Source organism: Dermacentor variabilis, chromosome 6 (assembly GCF_050947875.1).
Source record: "Dermacentor variabilis isolate Ectoservices chromosome 6, ASM5094787v1, whole genome shotgun sequence".
Classification (NCBI taxonomy): Eukaryota; Metazoa; Arthropoda; class Arachnida; order Ixodida; family Ixodidae; genus Dermacentor; species Dermacentor variabilis.
Genome location: NC_134573.1, coordinates 147,013,967 through 147,034,352, shown reverse-complemented (window position 1 = coordinate 147,034,352; position 20,386 = coordinate 147,013,967). Strand labels below are relative to the sequence as shown.

Below are 20,386 nucleotides of genomic sequence, written 5' to 3'. Positions count from 1 at the left end.
AATGTTTTCAAGGTCACACCTTGAGGTATTTATTATCCCATTTCAACGGTAAATCCAGGTAACATCGAAACCGAGCGTCGCGGGAGCACAGGAGTCCGCTATCGCACATCACATCGAAACGCCCCGCGACGATAAACGCAAGGAAACTCGAAACCCGACGTTCCGGACAGTCGAGGCAGCTACTGTTTGGGCACGCTTTGCCTGGCAAGCTATGTGGATCTGTGTCTAGGGCACGTCTGGGGTCACGATTGGTCGCGCATTTATTTGCCTGTCATTCAAACTTCGTCTCATACTTTTTTTACGGCGCGTCGCTGTATCACGCGCAGCGGGACGCGCTCAGTCTCGACATTGCCTCATTTGAGCCTTGGACTTTGATGAGTATACCGAACTAGATGCGATTTTCAAGATTTCTAGAGGAGGGGTGTGCATGAAAATGTCACTGCCCCCAAACAGCGAAGACAACAACCCCCCAAGGTACAAATAAAGAAACTTTGGAAGTCTTAAGTTTCGACTTTTAAACTGGAACGCGACAGCATTCAAAGCTTATGTAATTGCAATGTTTACCGGAAAACGCTGGCGGTGAAGGCTATGCACGAAGGAGAGCTTTCTGCTAGAAACGCGGCCTCTTGCGTGTGCCGATCCCAGAGGTTGTGCACAGCCGCGACAAAAATAGCACCGTTTCTAAGTTTTTGTTATTGTTCCGCACTTTTGATATTTAAGACTGAGAGGATTTAACACATAAGGCATGCGCTTTCAGTGTTTTGTTTAATGACATTTGTTTGTGGGCTACTATTAAAAATTCCAAGAAATGCCTTTGTCAAGAATTTAAGACAAGGTATGAGCAACTGAGAATAGCGTGGCTATATATAACCCGCATGTACCGGATGTCATATAGCAAGGTGTGGCATATACACATACCTAAAGATATACGGAAATTTTCGCTCACGGGAAACTCCGCCGACGCTGACACTGCATATTCTGCGACACGGGATATTTAACGCTGTCGCGTTATAAGCTTAATGATGAATTTTAGAGCGCAGCTCTTACAGGCGCCCGTTCCTGCGGCGAGCGTCGTCCCATGGTGTCCTCGTTACCGAGCGAACGAGCACAGCAATAAGATGAAAGAGCGAACACGGAACGCGGATAAAAGGCGGCGACAGCGAGGAGAGTGTGAGAAGGAAAGCGGAGGAGGAAGTTGCAGCGGAACCATGAGGCTGAAAGCGGTTGAGAAGGGCATGGCGAAAGCGTGAGAAGCAAAGCGTAGTGCCACGCACGACGGGCATTGCGGCGACGATGGCTACGAGATGGCGCCAGAGTAGCGCGCCTCGCCTGTATGGAAACAAAGCGCTGCATGAGTGGAGGTCTGTCTGCGACGGCTCCTGTGAATGGCATCCTCGCGTCACGATTAGCGAGGAAGTCGCGCCACACTTCACCCTGTTTGCTACGCACCACACGAGACAGGTTGTCCGCGGAAATGAAAACACATTTACAGCTGCGCTCACTTTCGCATTAGGGAGCGTCGTAATCATTGGTGAATTCTCGAAGCAAAGCTTTCTTTGCCTGTTTCTTCGACTTTCCCACTGCTGCAGCCACGGCTGTCTCGCACGCCGCGTCAGGGCTTCAGAGCGTGTATATACAAGGAAGGAGCGCGGCAAAGAGGAAAGGAGAGCCGAGAAACTCGTTTGCACCTTCCCATCGAGTCGCATGTACACAATGCCCTCCGGAGCTTCCTGGGCGTCGGCATATAAGCCTCTTGACAGCTGTAATCCGTGACCTCCCGCAAAAGCATTGCAGAAAATGCAGCGCTTACTTTTCTAGTAACGAGCAAGTCCAGAGGTAAGCTAGATAGAATGTGAGAGGGGGAAGAGAATGGGTAGAAGCGACACAGTCGAAAAACGAGTGAAGACAGCTTTGCCACTCTCGCAGTTCCAGGACAGGGTCGGGAGGGCGATAGGCAAAAGGTGATGTGAGAAGACAAATAAACGCTACTGATAGCGTGTGTCGGGAATCTGGATAAATTTAAGTGGAAGGTACATGACGGTAGGTTTCTGCTATTTCTGAAAGATAAAGACTGTGCAAATATGTCAAGTGGACAACTTGCCTAGGTTGTACAGAAGGCGAGCCGCATTGATTAAAGCGCACGGTGTGATCCCCACCGCTGCAGCCGCATTTCGACGGGGGCCAAATAAAAATGCGCTCGTGCACTTAGATTTAGGGACAAGTTAAAGAACGCCACGGTATCAAATTTAATCCGAAGTTCGCCACTACGGCGTGCCTCATAATCGGATTGTGGTCTTGGCACGTGCAGCCCCATAATTTAATTGAAAGTTAATACTTCTGCCCCGATTCGATGCGCCACGTGAGACAATGCCTCTCAGAGGTTATGAAATATGGCGCACAACAACGCCTCAAGCAAACACCTCTCTCACTGTGTGTTCTCTGTACTATGCAAGCAAACCGCCGTAGTACCCGCAAGGTAACGTTTAACATAAACTCACGTACCGCTCTCTTGTTGGACTAAACGGTGATGAAATATAACAGTCGCCGTCAGCATCACCGCTAATGACGTATAATCAAAACAAACAGCACAGAAAGCTTCGCTTACATCGATTCCATCAGTGCGTGGGTTCCGAACGAAAATATTATGCGGATTCCTCGCATGAATTAGTTCGTTAATTAGTCTTCTGAAGCTCATGTTATTAGGGGAAAAGTATGTCCGCCTCGCGTAGGAACTCGTCTGCAAAAACTCCACGCTCGTTGCTTTCATTATTTTTTATAAGAGATCTGTATTGCCTAAAACACACAAACACACACACACACACACACACACACACACACACACACACAGACACACACACACACACACACACACACACACACACACACACACACACACACACACACACACACACACACACACACACACACACGCACACACACACGCACACACACGCACACACACACACACACACACCCTGTGTAGTACCGGGGAACAGTGCTAGGGCACCAAACCGAAAATGCCGGCGTCCATCGGGAAAGTTCGTTGTTCAACGAGCAGCGATCTGCTTTCTCCTTTTCAAGGGACATGATGCCAATGATATTTATGTTTCGCTGGTGGGGGTGGCCATGAAATTCAGAAAGCAGTTCACTGCTTGTGCTTCACCGCACACCACCGCAAGCTCGGCATGAATCTGCTTGGCATTGTGTCCCTTGAAATGCAGAAAGGTTGCTCACTGCTCGTGCTTCAACGAATATTTCCTGGACACCGCTATTCTTGTTTTGATGCCCTAGCGGTTTTCCACGGGACTATATAGAACAGCAGTTTTATATCCCGCTAGAAGAAGAGAGACATGCGCTTACAAATTTGTACTGCCAATAATACAAGCTTTACGAACGCCCTTCATACTTGCACCAGTGTTCTACGCCAGAAGCGCAGCAAAATTTTCTTGAGTCACTCAAATTTTTTTTCGCAAATAAACAATAGCCTAAATCATCATCAGCAGGCCTCTTTGCTATGAGTCCATTTGGGAAATGATCGGGCCAATAACTCTGGAAGCGGCGCCTGTTGCAATCCTCGTAATGCCGTCTCTCGTGCAACGATGTTTGGCATATTTGCTTTCTTTTCACTGTTCTGCGAGAAATAGACCAGGGAGTATAATGTGAAGGCCATAATACAAAAGCTGCTTATGAAACCAATCGATGGCGTGGACCGGCTCCCATCATATAGCCCTAGTTACAAAGTGAGCCCTGACATTTTCTCCCAACTTTCTTGTTCCTTCATTGTTAGCGATAAAGAAAATTGCAAATTATAGACTAAGAAACATTGAAGCTATATGAGTAAGAAAAGCTTATCTAGGAAGGGTTTAGACATGTGTATTCAGTTTCACCTTTTTTCTTTCTCTGCTTCTTCCTAAGGACGCCACGGATAATGTCAAACTTACCGCCAAGCTGAAAGAGGCTACTTTTGAAAGGCTCCGCATCCACGAAAGACGTCGGTCTGTCCTGAAATATCGCCGCTTGCTTGACAAAGCACTCGTGCGCTACTGCGGGGTCTGTGATGACCAAGAAAGGCTCACTCCCCACGTAGACGCCAAACAGCTTTCCGTGATCGTTTCTCCATTGCACGAAAGTCTGGAAAATTGCATTTGCACGTGAGTAATCCCTTGCGATGTGACCCTTTTACGACACAATAGCTTATCGGCAGTGGCTTTTTCGGTACACTGCGTTATGTTGTCAAAAATGCAATTTAATTTTTTTTTGCTACAGTTTACCGGGAATACCAACAAAACCCCGCTCATTTCCATACAAAACCACTAATTTTCGTTTTCCTTTTTTTTGTACAGAGGTACAAAAAGCGATATTAGCAAATGTCTCATCTTAGAAATAAGGAGATCCAAAATCAAGAACGGGACTGACAGATAGAGTAGCACACAGTGGTATAAAGGTTATAAACAGGGATAAGGTGAGTCAGAAAGTGCTGGCCAACGTTGAGATAGTAGGACCCATTTTCGTCAAAGGCGGCTTCGTCATCCTCGGCAAGTTAGTTTTAAAGGGTTAGTAGAGTGACGTCACGTGTGGTTGTCGGTCGCGGCTGGCTGCAAATAAGGAGGCTGCGCTTACACTCGCTTCTGCAGTAATCATTGCTTCAGAAGATGTCAAATACTTCGTTTCGCAGTAAAATACAGCTGTCTGACACTAGGAAAACCAGCGTAATGGTAAGCGTATGCTAGAGAGGGAGAGATCAGATGAAAATTAAAGGAAGTTAACCAAGGTTGCGCCTTGTTGGCTACCCTACACGCGGGCAAGAGAAAGAGGAGAAATATAACTCGTAGACAGCACAGAACGAGACAAAGATGGTCCCCATATGCTGTATAACCCAGCAGCGAAAATAATGATGGTCAACTATACAAGTGTCTTATTGCAAGGCCATAACAGCTCAATGAATTGTTTAAATGGTAGGGGCCTTTGCACTTGGCACCTATTTCGGTGCATGAAGGGAAATTCTTTGGAGGGGCGTCCGGCTGGTTCCCTTATATCGGTGAGAGAAAGAAGGAAAGCTGGGAGAAAAGAGGTTCGAAAGCAGATTTCAACTCAAACGTGAGGATACAATGCTTGCAACGAGCCTACCAGGGCCTCATGTTTTGAGGCGTTCTCGGGGTCACGCTGTGTCCCTGAACACGCAGGCTCTCGTTCCATTGCTAAAGTTAAGACTGCAGTAGTTTCGATCTGTACTTGGCAGGCAGACTATATGGAAACGCCGAGCACTGGTGCTTGACTTCGGGTGGGAAGTGACGTGTCCGTGGGAAGCATAACTGCGCCAAAGGCTTGACGTGGTCTCCTCCCCACCACTCCTATAGTAACAACCATTGAAGTTTGAGAATACGTACACTTTAGCTCACCTTTGCATTGATGTCGCATTAATGGGATGAATCGTGCGCACGTCCGCTACAAAGGCATTCTACAATTCATAGCCTGTTCTCGTCTTGCTTACCACCTTGTTCCTCTTTCGCGTTGTTCACTTACTATGATGAATTGCCAACCAGCCGCTTGAGTCACTCTGCTAAGCTCTCAGAAACCGAAGCATGGCACACCTATTTCACGCACCTCGACGCGGCTGTGGCCCATCTGCTTCAGATTGCCCCACAAGAAGTCCGGCTTTGGCCCTGGAATTCCGAGCTCTTTGAATAATCTCAGCCTGCTGCGACGTTTCAGCAGCCAGAACACGACTGTGGTCACGGCGACAGCAGCGATGGCTGTGGTGAGAATCGCCATTTTATCCATGTAAAAACTGTAAAGAAATCGATTGTCAGTCATTTTCGAAAATAGAACGACTTATGTACATTATGTGCGAAAATGTACGCGGAGGGTTGAGTGATGCACATTAGCTGAATGCGATGTCTTTTATTTGATAACTGATCCGTAACAGACGTAGCAGAACATAGCGTGGTTGATGATGAGTGATGCTTGCAAGCAAGGCAAGTGCGCGAAATAAAAAAAAAGTACTAAAGTTGCATTTGTGATTAACAAATGTCCGTGTTACAATAGTCTGCACAAAATAGTTGTCAGTCACCGTTTGCTTGTTCAAATTTCTCCTCATTCAGCTTGCACGGTGTTCCTCCGTGCGAAACTATGTTGAGGAGGCTAGCAGCAAATCGCGAACTCTTGCCTGTTACTGCATTGTTGAACGCAGGCGGATTCTACGAACAAGTGACAAGATTGGTAGGGTGTTAGTTTGCTAAGGCAGCGATTTCAAAGACGTCCTGTCGCCTAATTCGTAGCCAGGACCACCAAATGGTTTGCCAATTCCATTAAGTGCACCCGCATCTAGCTAGAGCAGTTTACAATGCTATATCGCATTTGGTCTCTGATACCCCCGACTTTTTAAACACGCTTTCTTTATCTACCCACGCCCTCCTTGATTTTCTTAATATTTTTATATTGGGGCTATCCCATTCTATTCTTAGATTGGGGCCATCCTAGCCAACTCTTCCGCAGCAACGTATAGTTGAGCAGTGTATAATTACCCGCTTCACAATATCCTCACCCGCCGTGGTTGCTCAGTGGCTATGGTATTGGGCTGCTGAGCACGAGGTCGCGGGATCGAATCCCGGCCACAGCGGCCGCATTTCGATGGGGGCGAAATGCAAAAACACCCGTGTACTTAGATTTAGGTGCACGTTCAAGAACCCCAGGTGGTCGAAATTTTCGGAGTCCTCCACTACGGCGTGCCTCATAATCAGAAAGTGGTTTTGGCACGTAAAACCCCACGATTTAATTTTAACAATATCCTCGCCTCTATTAAATTTCAACGTATGCGTTCGACCTGCATAGCCGTTTCTTTCATTCTTATCTCTTATCGTAGCCCCTTCAATTCACCAAAAGATAGGCCCGATTTGTTGGCCATAGGCTCCTTGTTCCTCTTTATCTACAAAACTGTTTCAACGACACCACATCATTTCATAAGAAAACCGTAAAACGATGTCAAATACGCACCTTAGAAAAAGGAGGGGTCCACTTACACCTCCGTCAGACGTGAACACTGAGGAAAAAGCTTCAGCAGTTGTACTGCGCTGTTGTCAAGGCCATGGCGTAATAATCCAAGGCGCAAATACAAAACCGGATTGGACGCTTCGGATACAACAAAGTATCGAAGCGTTCGCAGCAGCTTATGCGGCGGTCCTGTAGCGTGAGTTGAGTGCCGCCTGGGTGCTGCCTGCATGGCTTGGTCAGGAGCGGTGCACTTCGACAGGAATATGATGCTCGTCGTGCGCCGAATGAGAGAATCCGAAAAAAAACACATCATTAGTGCTTCGAGACTGGATAAATGCCAATGATGGCTGGGACCAATCTCCGCCAAATCGGCATGGCCGTCACTCAAGGGACAATTATTTTTGGCGACGCTAGGAAGTAGTAAACATGCCTCGCTTGTTACGTGCGTGAGGCTATTTTCGAGCTGACAAGGACAGAAGCTTGGGCTGCTTGGATGGACATTAGGAATGGCAAAGCAGCGTGAAAGACATTGACAGAAAGGAAAATACACATGGACACGCAGACAAGCGCTCACAAGCTTTGCTTTATTGCTTACACGTGCGTATGAAGTATGAGCTGTATAACCCGATGCGCATAAGTGCAAGAACAGAAAACAAAAAAGGGCAGCAATAGACACAGAATACGAAATGATGTTGTTCAGATGGCGCTGGAAACTGAAATATATTGCCGTCATTGGAAAGTGCTACATTAATTAGGGAGTATGCTGAATGATGCGCTGATGCACCTGTTTGCCATAGACATAAATGAAGCGTAATTGAACTTTTTTATTTGCATTTCAAAGATCATCCAGAGAAATGCAAAAACATATTGCAACTCAAGAAGAACGGTAGTAGTTGCCCTGATTGGTGATTATTGTACGATCAACCGCGGGACTTCCCATACTCTTGTGCACTATTTCAATATTTGTGGTTCGTATCCAGATTCTCAGCAGTGTATGCATAAGCGATATCTTAATGCTATGCGGAAGTTATGTACAGGCGCTGTTTTTAGCATCTCAATGAGGTAGCAACTACTTTCCTCCAAGCATTACGTCTATCACAAATCAAGGGGTCCCGCCGTGAATGACATTGCCAGCACAAACAACCAACCAATTCTTGTGCATTTTATGTGCACGCTCCTATGCCTGAACTGACTGCGTTCACTTTTCGTGCAGAAACTGGGCAGAGCTACCGGGACTAAGAAAACTACCTCGACGTGAATCCACTCCTCTTCCAATCGAAAGTTGTTGCACATGCGGAGTGCAACTCTTTTCTTTATTAGTTGTTGACAACGCTCGTTCTTCGACTTGTGTACTAAGCCTGTCCCCATTAAAACAATCAGGAGGTAACTGCACTCACAGGGACTATCTTCTTCATAAAGCTTTCCTGCGTCAGGTGCGAGCAAGATTTTTTTGGTTAACGGTACTGAAGGAGAGGTTGGTGCCTCGCGCTACCGGCTAGCTCCTCACATGATAGTTGCGCCAAGAATGGTCATTAAAAAACAAGAATTGGAAAAATGAACACATAGACGTTTATTTGGGTACACACACAAAAAAAAAAAAAACGTTCACACAATTTCTCTTGCGTGTTTCCAAGCCACAATAGCTAAACGATGAATCTTTTGGCAAGTGTATACAAGTGACAAGGAAAAAAAAGAAACAAGAACATTTTTATCCTCTTCGCTAATTATGCCACTAAACGTACCTGGCTGTGGGACTAGTTTCTAATTACGACACCCTTATGTCTTCCTCGCGCACTTCGAGCGATGACGCTACCGACGCCTTACATCAGCGCGGTATAGGAGCTACTATCTTTGTGTGCGTGACCGCGCCGCTATCGCCGGTGCATTTTCTTCTCAGAATCTGAAGATGCGCAGAGCCAATGCAGAGAAGCAAGCGAAGCGTGTGAATTAGACACTTTTCGTTGGGCGTCCGCAACACCTCTGCATACTATTGCGACTCGGCGTTGGAGACAAGAGGCGTACTATTGTAGCAGGCGAAGAGGAGACGAAAAGCTTTATACAACATTTATATATAGCAATTAATAGCAGGTAATAGCATACAAGTAGTGGAACCAAACAGCGCAACGGACCGACGGGGCGGCTGGTGCGCTGTGGGCCGGCTCTGCTTTAAATTCCTTTGGGCGTCCCATCGTTGACAGGACGAGGCAGGGCCGGTGCTGACATCAACCACGCCGCTTTAGTGTTTCGTCGAAGAAGTCCAAGGCTGCATATAACCGGTCTCCCTGGCAAGGGTCAGCAGTTCTGTGAAATTCTGAAGGCTGCCAGTGGATTCGTCGTGGTGCTCTGTGCCCCTGGACTATTCGGTTCGACCCACGGAAAGGGTTCGGCAGTTTGCTAAAAATTTTCCGGTTGTCTCTAAGGGCAACCGCTTCAGAAGAACGACGTAGGGAGGGGGGAGTGCCCGTTGCCTTGATGTAGGCACGCAGTGTGGCACAACAGTATGCAGGAAACATGTGGAGGCGACCGTGCGCATGCGCAGTACGGAGGAGCACGCATGGTCTCTTGCGCGGCGTAGCGTCCGCTGCGGGCTGTGCGGCCTTTCCAGGATGTTCTCGAGTGTTCTCACGTGGCCACGAGAGCTCATTTTCCGATATTGCTCCGGCCGAAGATATGACTCAGGCTTGTGGTTTGACTTCTTGGCGGCTGATATTGGCTACAGAGTTTCAGAAGCTAACATATGGCGGCGCGGAGTAGCACACTACCGGCTCCTGCGCGTGCAAGTCAGCAATCCCCTTCTCAATTTTTGCGTCCGGCCAACAATTGTCGTTTCGTGCGTGCGCTCTTCGCTACATACGCACGACCTCGCGCGCTACATACGTGGGTGGTTGCGGACGCCCAACTAAAACTGCCTATTATTTGGCCAGTGACAGAACTGACCAATAGCGGCAGAACGCCAAACGACAGCACTCCTTTTCATTCAAATTTCTTCCATTGAAGAAAACCCATGCGGATGGAGACACCACATGGCGCCACCATACTAAACGCCTAACATTAACACTCCAAAGGTTGCATAGCCGAATTTGACAAAAATCACCACAGAAGCACTCCGTACAGATGGTTAACCGGCGAAGCTGAAACGCGCGGCCCCGCTTTTTCTCGCTGGGCTAATACCGACGGTTCATTAAACGACGACTTGTTAGGCTGCCGGATCCTCGGTGCGCAGTTGTTGCTTGTGCTCGGCTGCACGAGTCTGTTCTTGTGCCCGGTCTGAAGTACCGGCACGGCGTAGACGAGCTCGTTCCCGGTTCTGCTCGCGACGTTGCTGATCGAAACCTGCCTGCTCCTCAGGAGTAAGTATGACGCGTGGCCTGTCCATGAGTGGCAGCCGATGTCCAAGAGAGGCGCAGCGAATCGCGCGCCTCTCTTTCTCTTTTTCTCGCGCATGCGCTTTCGGCGTACAGGAAACGAAGGGACGGACGAATCGGCTACTCATATACACCTTCGTTGTAAAATACTTTCCCCTATCAAAACATAGGCCAGCCTGTGTGAGACGCCTCGCCCTGGTACATGCAACATTTATCATACTTTTCATAGGTTTCTACGAAGTCAGGGATACTCTGCCCGATGATTTTTCTTGTGCTAAATAACAAAGTAAATGACCCTCCAAGCACACACGCAAGTGCGTACGTTAAGAATGAAGTCCTATGTGAGTAGTGGCTGATTCGAGGGATCTCAACGATTCCACTAGTGGTCTGTTTGGAACATGCGCCCTGTGAATCAAGACTCGAAGTGGCGTTCGCAGGCAACAATTCCCTTCGTCTATTATTCTGTCTTCTCTCGATATTGCGGCATGGCGCTTGGCGGCAATCAGGCTCGATTGAGTCACTACACTCTAAAAAAAGTTTACACCCTTTGGGGTGTAAACTTTTTTTAGAGTGTAGTGACTCAATCGAGCCTGATTGCTCGATTGAGTCACTACACTCTAAAAAAAGTTTACACCCCAAAGGGTGAGAAAGGCAAATGAAGAACTTACTAAGCAGGTTGTAGAACTTCGCAAGAACTCGCAGACTAACTCCACAAAAGTAGCAATAGCCAAACCGGTGAATAATGACAACAGCCAGGATGAAGAAAACACACCAGCTCCAAAGAAGCGGGCAATAAGCCCAGTAGAAACGACAGTGTGCTCTGCTTTGGAAGAGATCAAGGAGGCGATTAAACAACTTAGAGATGCCATAGATAAAACTACCTTCAAAGTTGATAAGTTATGGAAATGGAGACTGACGGCTGAAAAGAGGCTCACCAAAGTAGAAGCACAGGGCGATGACGACGAGTACCTACCCTCAGAAGCAGAAAGCGTCAGATCGCTCCCTAGCGCGTCAGGGGGTTCTACGAAGCGTACTCTAGCGGGTAGCAGTAAGGCGGGTTCTATAAGCAATGGCTAGCAGGGGGAGCTTTACCGTGTGGCAATGGAATTGCCGAGGATTTTATCACAAAAAAGCACCTCTTATGCAGTTAATAAAAGCCTCTCCAGACAAACCGAAAATAATTATGCTGCAGGAAACCTTGGCGGATGAGATCAGCCTATCCGGATACAAAGCGACATGCAGGGGCAAAGAGCCGGGTAGGGGGCTAGCCACGCTCGTAGATAAGAAAATACCTTACATAGAACATGATTTGCGCCTTGGACTAAACAAATTAGAATACTTACTAGTGGAAATAATTTTGAAAAGGAATAGAAGCAAACCGCAAAGCCTCTTTTGTCTTAATGTTTATAGCAGCCCTAGCGACATGAAACAGAGTTTCAGGGCACTTCTTAATAAGACTATGGCTGTTACTAAGCACGCTCCACTCATTATTGGAGGGGATTTCAACGCCCCACATCAAACCTGGGGATATCGCTGGAATACTAAGAAAGGGGATGGACTCTGGCACCTAGCTACAGATCTTAATCTCTCCCTCATCACAGACCCAGCTTATCCCACTAGGTGTGGTACATCTACATGCAGGGACTCCACCCCAGACCTTACTTTTGTATCAAACTTAGCGAACGCTGGCTGGAATAACTCCAATATTGACCTGGGTAGTGATCATTACATATTACAAATACTATTGGAAACACCAAGTAATGAGATAAAGCACTTTAACTACATTGACTGGGATCTTTTTCGGAAAGCAAGGAAAATCAGAGCTGAGACAGAGGAAGGACAAAAGAAAACACTCCAAACTTGGACCACTCAGCTCAGGGAAGATGTAAAGGCGGCAACGAAGGATATTACCACAGAGGAGGATATCGAAATCATGGACAGTAGGCTGGCGCACTTGATTGAAGCGAAACAATCTATGTTAAATAGATGGAAAACGCAACGGCTGAACAGGAGACTCAGGAAGCGCATAGCATTGTTGAATAGGGAGATTGAAGAACACTCCAGAAATTTACAGAAACAACAATGGGATGAGCTTTGTAATTCCATAGATGGTCGAATCAGACGTGGTGGGAATTGGAACTTACTTAGACATTTGCTTCATGCGAACGACACGAAATCTAATAGGAGAACAGCAGTAGCACGACTCGTCCATCGTGAGAGTCAGGACACAACGGAGGAGGCCATTCTGGATCGGCTCGCAGCTAAGTATTTACCACTTAAGGATAGCGATGAGAGTACAGACCTGCCTGAATATACAGGGGAAGACTGTGAGCCTATGGATCAAGACTTCACAGAAAGCGAAGTTCGTGCAGCCCTGTACGACCTCAACAGTAGATCTGCTGCCGGTCCAGATGGCATTTCCAATAGGCTGTTGAAAAATTTGGACGATCATTCCATAAAATATTTAACAGAGTATTTCAACGAACTCTGGAAAAACGGTGATTATCCGAAGGAATGGAGAATTGCTAACACAATTCTTATTCCCAAACCAGGCAAGCAACTCAATCTAGATAACCTAAGACCCATATCATTAACATCATGTCTGGGCAAAACCATGGAGCATGTCATACTCAATAGACTGACTAAGTATGTAGAAAACAGAAATATTCTTCCGCATAACCTGATCGGTTTCCGTCCTGGACTTTCGACTCAAGATGCAATGCTTTTAATCAAGCATCACCTTATTCTTGCTAGCCCGCTACATACGAGAGCTCTTCTAGGCCTAGATGTAGAAAAGGCCTTTGATCGCATCAAGCACAGGGCCATATTGGATATCCTCTCGGAGATGGGATTGGGTAAGCGATTGCACAATATCGTCAAAGCCTTTCTCGGTGGCCGTTCTGCTTGTCTCAGGTTGGGCGAACTCCAATCGACAACCCTGGAACTTGGGAATCGTGGGACACCACAAGGGTCTGTCCTATCGCCCATGTTATTTAATTTGGCAATGTCAAAAGTGGCTCGAGGTCTCGCGCAGATTGAGGGTATCCACTTTGCTATATATGCAGATGATGTAACAATCTGGAGTGCCGAAGGTAATATGGGACAAACAGAGATCAAACTACAGGAAAGCATTTATGTGGTAGAAACAACACTTGAGGGTATGGGACTGAACTGCTCTGCTAAAAAATCAGAACTATTGGTATTACGGAGCAGTAAGCGTGGGCGCAGGCCGAACGGATATATCCCAGAGGAAGAACCCCGCATTGACATATGCGCCAAGAATGGAGAACCAATCAGGCAGGTGGAGACTATTAGAGTGTTAGGACTTCTCCTGCAAGCGAACGGATCTAATTGCAGGATGATAGAATACATCTCTAACAAGTCAGAAGAAGTCATTAGGCTTCTGCGTAGAGTTACCAACAAGCATAAGGGGCTAGGAGAAGACAGTGCCATAAGATTGGTACATGCATTCGCCTTTTGCCACTTCTCGTACGTGGCTGGCATGCTCCAATGGACACAGGCTGATAAGAACAAGCTAAACGCTTTAATCAGACGACTTATAAAGACTGCACTAGGACTTCCCATCAGCACGGCCAATGATAGCTTATTGCGCCTAGGGCTGCATAACACACTAGAGGAGATAGCTGAGGCTCAACAGGTGGCCCACCAGGAGAGACTAATGGGGACACGCCCTGGGAGGGCGCTACTTGAAGAAATTGGCGTAGAAATTAACCACACCAACGAAGGAGAATTATTAACACAATTGCAAGCGGGACTACGGGAAACAATAAAGACGACCCCGTTCCCTAGGAACATGCACCCGACACATAACCTCGAGAGACGGAAGGCAAGGGCGAAGGCACTCCTTCAAGACATAGATCAACATAAGCAGCAGGCGGTGTTCGTTGACGCTGCCTGGGTTAAAAATAAGGATGCGTATACCTCCGTTGTCGTAGACACTCAAGGTAACATACAGGATGCCATCACCGTCTATACCAAGGACCCCACAGTAGCAGAACAAGTAGCAATCGCCTTAGCCATCCGGGCTAATCGGTGGACACATATTTACAGCGACTCTAGAACAGCCATACGCAACTTTACCAACGGATATGTGACACGGATAGCAACAAAATTATTAGAGAAGGTCAAGAGTGAGAGGATCGAAATCCGCTGGTTTCCTGCACATCTGGGGGTGGTGGACGGAGCTCGGAGAAACCTCAATGAGGTGGCAAATGAAGCAGCACGAGGACTTTCTAGCCGTGCTCTTCAAGACCGGGCAACTTACACTTCACCCGGGGAACACAGGGATCGATTATTAACATATAACGAAATCACGAAGCATTATTATTTAAGCAGAAGGGAATACCCATTGCCACACGGTAAGCTTTGCAGAGCCCAAGCGGTCACATTACGTTTGCTACAGACAAGAACATACCCAAGTCCATATTTTATTAACAGGATCTATCCGGAGAGGGAAATTCAAACCAACTGCAATAAGTGCAATGGCATCATTACTCTTGACCACATGCTTTGGCAGTGCCCCGCGGTCTTCACAGACCGTGACAAGGAACAAGAATGGTGGCGGCAAATGCTACACAGTGAATCACTCTCTGACCAATTACGGGCAGTCCAGAAGGCCCGCGATGTGGCTGAAGGGCTCGGCCTGACAGTCCCAACGTGGGAGCGGCCCGCGTCAACGTATGGTTGACCTTCAGGACCCAATAAAGTTCTCCATACCATACCATACCCTTTGGGGTGCACATTTGCCACAAAATAATAATCGTCAACTGTCTTGCCCTCATGTCCTTTCTTGAAAACGCTGCGCTCGTTACTTTCCTGTCGAGAATGCTCTGTCATGCTGATAACGCGCATGCCGCTCGTGACTCGGAAGTACCGGGCCCGCAGCATTAAAGGAAATTCTTAATTTTCAATGCTTACGCTACACTTGTTTTTCTTTCGTCCTTGCTGCATAACCTATTTCTAATGTCCAACGACTTCGCCCAAGGCTTTATTCTGCTCGCACACATGTGCATAGCGTGCGAGGCAGGCTCAGCACTTGTGGCGTCTACAGAATAGCAATGTGTTAAGCAACTTCGTGGCAACCAGTCTTGGCCGTAATTAGCATTTACCACGTCTCCAAGACCAACGGAGTTTTTCCGTATCGCCTCGTTCGACGCACGATGAACGATACATTCTTTTCGAAGTGCGTTGCTGCCAACCTTGCAGCGCTGCAGAAAGCAAGGAAGTTGCCATTCAGGCCATGTTGCTACACCGTCACGCCTCCTGTTTTATACGAAGCTTCGATGAAGAGCCGTTGTGACGGAAGTGTTAATCCCGGCTTCGTATTGGGGCGTTGAATTATTAGGCAATGAAATTGCCGACGGCGCTGCCACATGCAACGGCGGACGCATTTGTGCTCGTATACCTGACGGAATAAGTGGAGGTGGCCGCGACTTCCTTGCAGGTGTGTTTGACGTCTTTCTGCTTTTGTTTTATGAAAGTGTAGTGTCGATGAAAACTTTTGGTAGTTGAAAGGAAAATCTCTCGCTGACGCGTCAGACCTGTGGCAGAAGCGAAAAGGAAAAAGTTTTTGGAGGACGCGACTCGTTAATGGGGAATATACTAAAATGGGGGGGAGGGGGGGGTCAGAGATGGAATGCGAGATAGCGCCGCAGACTGCTCTGGCTAGACAAGGGTGAACGTAAGGGAAAGGCCACGTTACTGCACCGTTGTATTCCCTGTCGTATTTCCTGTTCGGCAGTGGTCACTGCCGCAGCGCAACCGGCATGATGCTAAAAACCCATTCTGCTTTGCACTACAGGTCAGTAATTATTCGTCTTCTAAATGCTTCCGCATTGATGGCCGTTGCTTGCTGCTGCTGCCCTGCTCACCGTGTGTCAAGTGTATTTTGAGTTGCTTGCCTTGTGTGCCTGGTGATCTTTTACTCTGCGGCGATATCGAGGAGAACCCTGAGCCAACCGAAAAAGAAATGCCGCATAAATTATTGGATGGCCAGGGAAAACTGCAGTCATCTATTGAAGAGATCAAGACATTTCAAGTAAACACGGAACCAAAAATTTCTGTCCTAACAAGTAGAATCGAGCTCGTTGAGAAGCAATTATCAACTGTGGCTGCACTGGACAGCAAAGTTAATGACGTTGAAATCACGGTATCTGTATTGAACAAAAAAGTTACTTCCTTGGCCGAAAAGGTTGACGACCTCGAAAACAGGGGAAGGAGGAACAACTTGATTGTTTTCGGCGTAGACGAGTCTGATAACGAGATTACCGAGGCGCTTGAAAGGGTAGTGACAGAAGAATTTAGCAGGATATTAGGTGCAAATGTTGCCACTACCGAAAGGATACATAGACATGGTCGAAAGATCGAAAATGAAACGCGTCCTGTTATCTTAAAGTTCTTGGACTACCGCGACAAAGCATCCATACTGAATGCCTGTAGCAAACTAAAGGGTAGTAGATATTCTGTGTCAGATGACTTTTCTAAAGAGGTGCGTGAAATACGCAAACAGTTATGGAAAAGCGCCCCGGAGGAAAAAGCAAATGGAGCGAAAGTCAAGTTGCTGTATGATGAGTTAAGCTTTTACGGCGTCATGTATGGAAGGGATTAGCAAAAGTTTTTCGTTATCATCTCAATACAAAAAAAAACGAAATTCACAACGCACTTCAAAGCGTCGCTCGCTTGCAATTCTCAACGCTAACTGTAGGAGCACTGTAAACAAGGCTAAAACCCACCGGATTTTAGTGTGCTTAGAAAAGGTCGCGGCACTAAAGGTGGTGGTGTGTGTGTTGTTTTCAAGACATCTTGTAAATGTGTGAAAAATGTCTGATGTATCTGATATAGAATGCATCTTTTGCAAGGTTTATTGTGCTAATGCTAGATATGTTTTAGGAGCGGTGTACAGACCTCCTGCGTCTACCATAACCGTTCTAGAGGAATTGCGGGAATACATGAACACATATGTTAAATCCGGTGACCGAATTATTTTGGCAGGAGATATTATATTTGCCTAATGTGAACTCGTCCTCCATGTAGTACAGTAAGCGCAGTGATACCACGGCTGATGCACTCTTGAATATCGCCTTTGATTTTTATCTTTCGCAGGTAGTTGAAGAACATACGAGGGTGCAGGGTGTGTCTAAATCGATTCTAGGTCCTTTTTTTTTGTTAGTGGAGGCATTGTTCCTAAAGCACACTGTGAAGTAGTTCATGACATTTCTCATCCTCGTGCTGTATTACTTCATGTATCTTCTGCCTTCACAAATGAAATCCGAAGAACTCCTACGTTTCTTAACTTTTCTAAAGCAGATGACGTGTCAATAATCGATTTTATTTCTTTTCATCTTGATGGCTTAGTACTATAACATACTATAGTACTATAGTACTTATGTTATAGTACTAGTACTATAACATAACATACATACATACAATAGTACTGATAACATACACCTTCTTTGGCACCGTTTTAAGCATTGTGAACAGCTGTATGTGTTTTGTGCCAAACATTGTTAAGAAAACAAAAAGTAAGAAGCCGTAGAGTTCCAGGGAGACACTGAAATTACGGAGCCAGCTAAAGAGACTTAAAAATAGAAAATCTTGCTCCAACGCATCCTATTGTAATAATCTAATAATCTAATAATAATGTAATAATCTAATTTCAGATTTATCCTACGAAATTAAGAATCAGATGTCCATATATAAAACACGTTACTACGGGGAATCACTAACTGGTTTTATTACAGCATTACCGGAAAAGTTTTGGGAAACTATTTCCCGTAATTCCTTGGACTGCGATATCTTAGAAATTAACGGGTAACAGGTAACTGATTTTGAATTAATATCCAATTCATTTAACGACCACTTCAAATGTGTTTTTACTAAAGTATGATGACAATGACAAAGTATGATGGCAATATCATTACTAATATGGATGAGATAGTTGAAGTGGCTGAGGAGTTCTATAGAGATTTATACAGTACCAGTGGCACCCACGACGATAATGGAAGAGAAAATAGTCTAGAGGAATTCGAAATGCCGAAGGTAACGCCGGAAGAAGTAAAGAAAGCCTTAGGAGATATGCAAAGGGGGAAGGCAGCTGGGGAGGATCAGGTAACAGCAGATTTGTTGAAGGATGGTGGACAGATTGTTCTAGAGAAACTGGCCACCCTGTATACGCAATGCCTCATCACCTCGAGCGTACCGGAATCTTGGAAGAACGCTAACAAAATCCTAATCCATAAGAAAGGGGACGCCAAAGACTTGAAAAATTATAGACCGATCAGCTTACTGTCCGTTGCCTACAAAGTATTTACTAAGGTAATTGCAAATAGAATCAGGAACACCTTAGACTTCTGTCAACCAAAGGACCAGGCAGGATTCCGTAAAGGCTACTCAACAATAGACCATATTCACACTATCAATCAAGTGATAGAGATATGTGCAGAATATAACCAACCCTTATATATAGCTTTCATTGATTACGAGAAAGCGTTTGATTCTGTCGAAACCTCAGCAGTCATGGAGGCATTACGGAATCAGGGTGTAGATGAGCCATATGTAAAAATACTGGAAGATATCTATAGCGGCTCCACAGCCACCGTAGTCCTCCATAAAGCAAGCAACAAAATCCCAATAAAGAAAGGCGTCAGGCAGGGAGATACGATATCTCCAATGCTATTCACAGCGTGTTTACAGGAGGTATTCAGAGACCTGGATTGGGAAGAATTGGGGATAAAAGTTAATGGAGAATACCTTAGTAACTTGCGATTCGCTGATGATATTGCCTTGCTTAGTAACTCAGGGGACCAATTGCAATGCATGCTCACTGACCTGGAGAGGCAAAGCAGAAGAGTGGGTCTAAAAGTTAATATGCAGAAAACTAAAGTAATGCTTAACAGTCTCGGGAGAGAACAGCAATTTACAATAGGCAGCGAGGCACTGGAAGTCGTAAGGGAATACATCTACTTAGGGCAGGTAGTGACGGCGGATCCGGATCATGAGACGGAAATAATCAGAAGAATAAGAATGGGCTGGAGTGCGTTTGGCAGGCAGTCCCAAATCATGAACAGCAGGTTGCCGTTATCCCTCAAGAGAAAAGTATATAATAGCTGTGTCTTACCAGTACTCACCTACGGGGCAGAAACCTGGAGGCTTACGAAAAGGGTTCTACTCAAATTGAGGATGACACAACGAGCTATGGAAAGAAGAATGATAGGTGTAACGTTAAGGGATAAGAAAAGAGCAGATTGGGTGAGGGAACAAACGCGAGTTAATGACATCTTAGTTGAAATCAAGAAAAAGAAATGGGCATGGCCAGAACATGTAATGAGGAGGGAAGATGACCGATGGTCATTAAGGGTTACGGACTGGCTCCCAAGGGAAGGGAAGCGTAGCAGGGGGCGGCAGAAAGTTAGGTGGGCGGATGAGATTAAGAAGTTTGCAGGGACGGCATGGCCACAATTAGTACATGACCGGGGTTGTTGGAGAAGTATGGGAGAGGCCTTTGCCCTGCAGTGGGCGTAACCAGGCTGATGATGATGATGATGATGATGATGATGATGATGATGATGATGATGATGATGATGATGATGATGATGATGATGACCCGCCGTGGTTGCGCAGTGGCTATGGTGTTGGGCTGCTGAGCAAGAGGTCGCGGGATCGAATCCCCACTAGTGCGGCCGCGTTTCGATGGGGGCGAAATGCGAAAACACCCGTGTACTTAGATTTAGGTGCACGTTAAGGAACCCCGCGTGGTCGAAATTTCCGGAGTCCTCCACTACGGCGTGCCTCATAATCAGAAAGTGGTCTTGGCACGTTAAGCCCCATAATTAAATTTTAATTTAAAGTATGATGGTGCCCTACTTTTTTTATGTCTCCTTGCCACGTATGCCAGACCTTATAATCTCAGAACAAGGTATATTCAACATGCTGTTAAAACTGAATATAAAGAAATCACCAGGGCCAGAGAACATCCCAAATTCGTTTCTTCAGAAATATGCCGAGCGGGTGTA

The 20,386-nt window shown here is 46.3% G+C and overlaps 1 protein-coding gene across 1 annotated transcript in view; it reads right to left on the bottom strand.

Moving 5' to 3' along the window:
- The window catches only part of LOC142586317 (uncharacterized), a 63,464-nt gene extending 56,188 nt beyond the window's left edge, over positions 1 to 7,276 (bottom strand). Inside the window, exons 1-3 of the mRNA XM_075697563.1 lie at positions 6,994 to 7,276; positions 5,605 to 5,788; positions 3,942 to 4,131 (exon numbers count right to left, since the gene is read on the bottom strand). Coding sequence (XP_075553678.1) covers positions 3,942 to 4,131; positions 5,605 to 5,781 — 367 coding nt within the window. The 5' untranslated portion in view covers positions 5,782 to 5,788; positions 6,994 to 7,276. The remainder of the gene's footprint in view (positions 1 to 3,941; positions 4,132 to 5,604; positions 5,789 to 6,993) is intronic.
- Between the last annotated feature and the right edge of the window lie 13,110 nt (positions 7,277 to 20,386).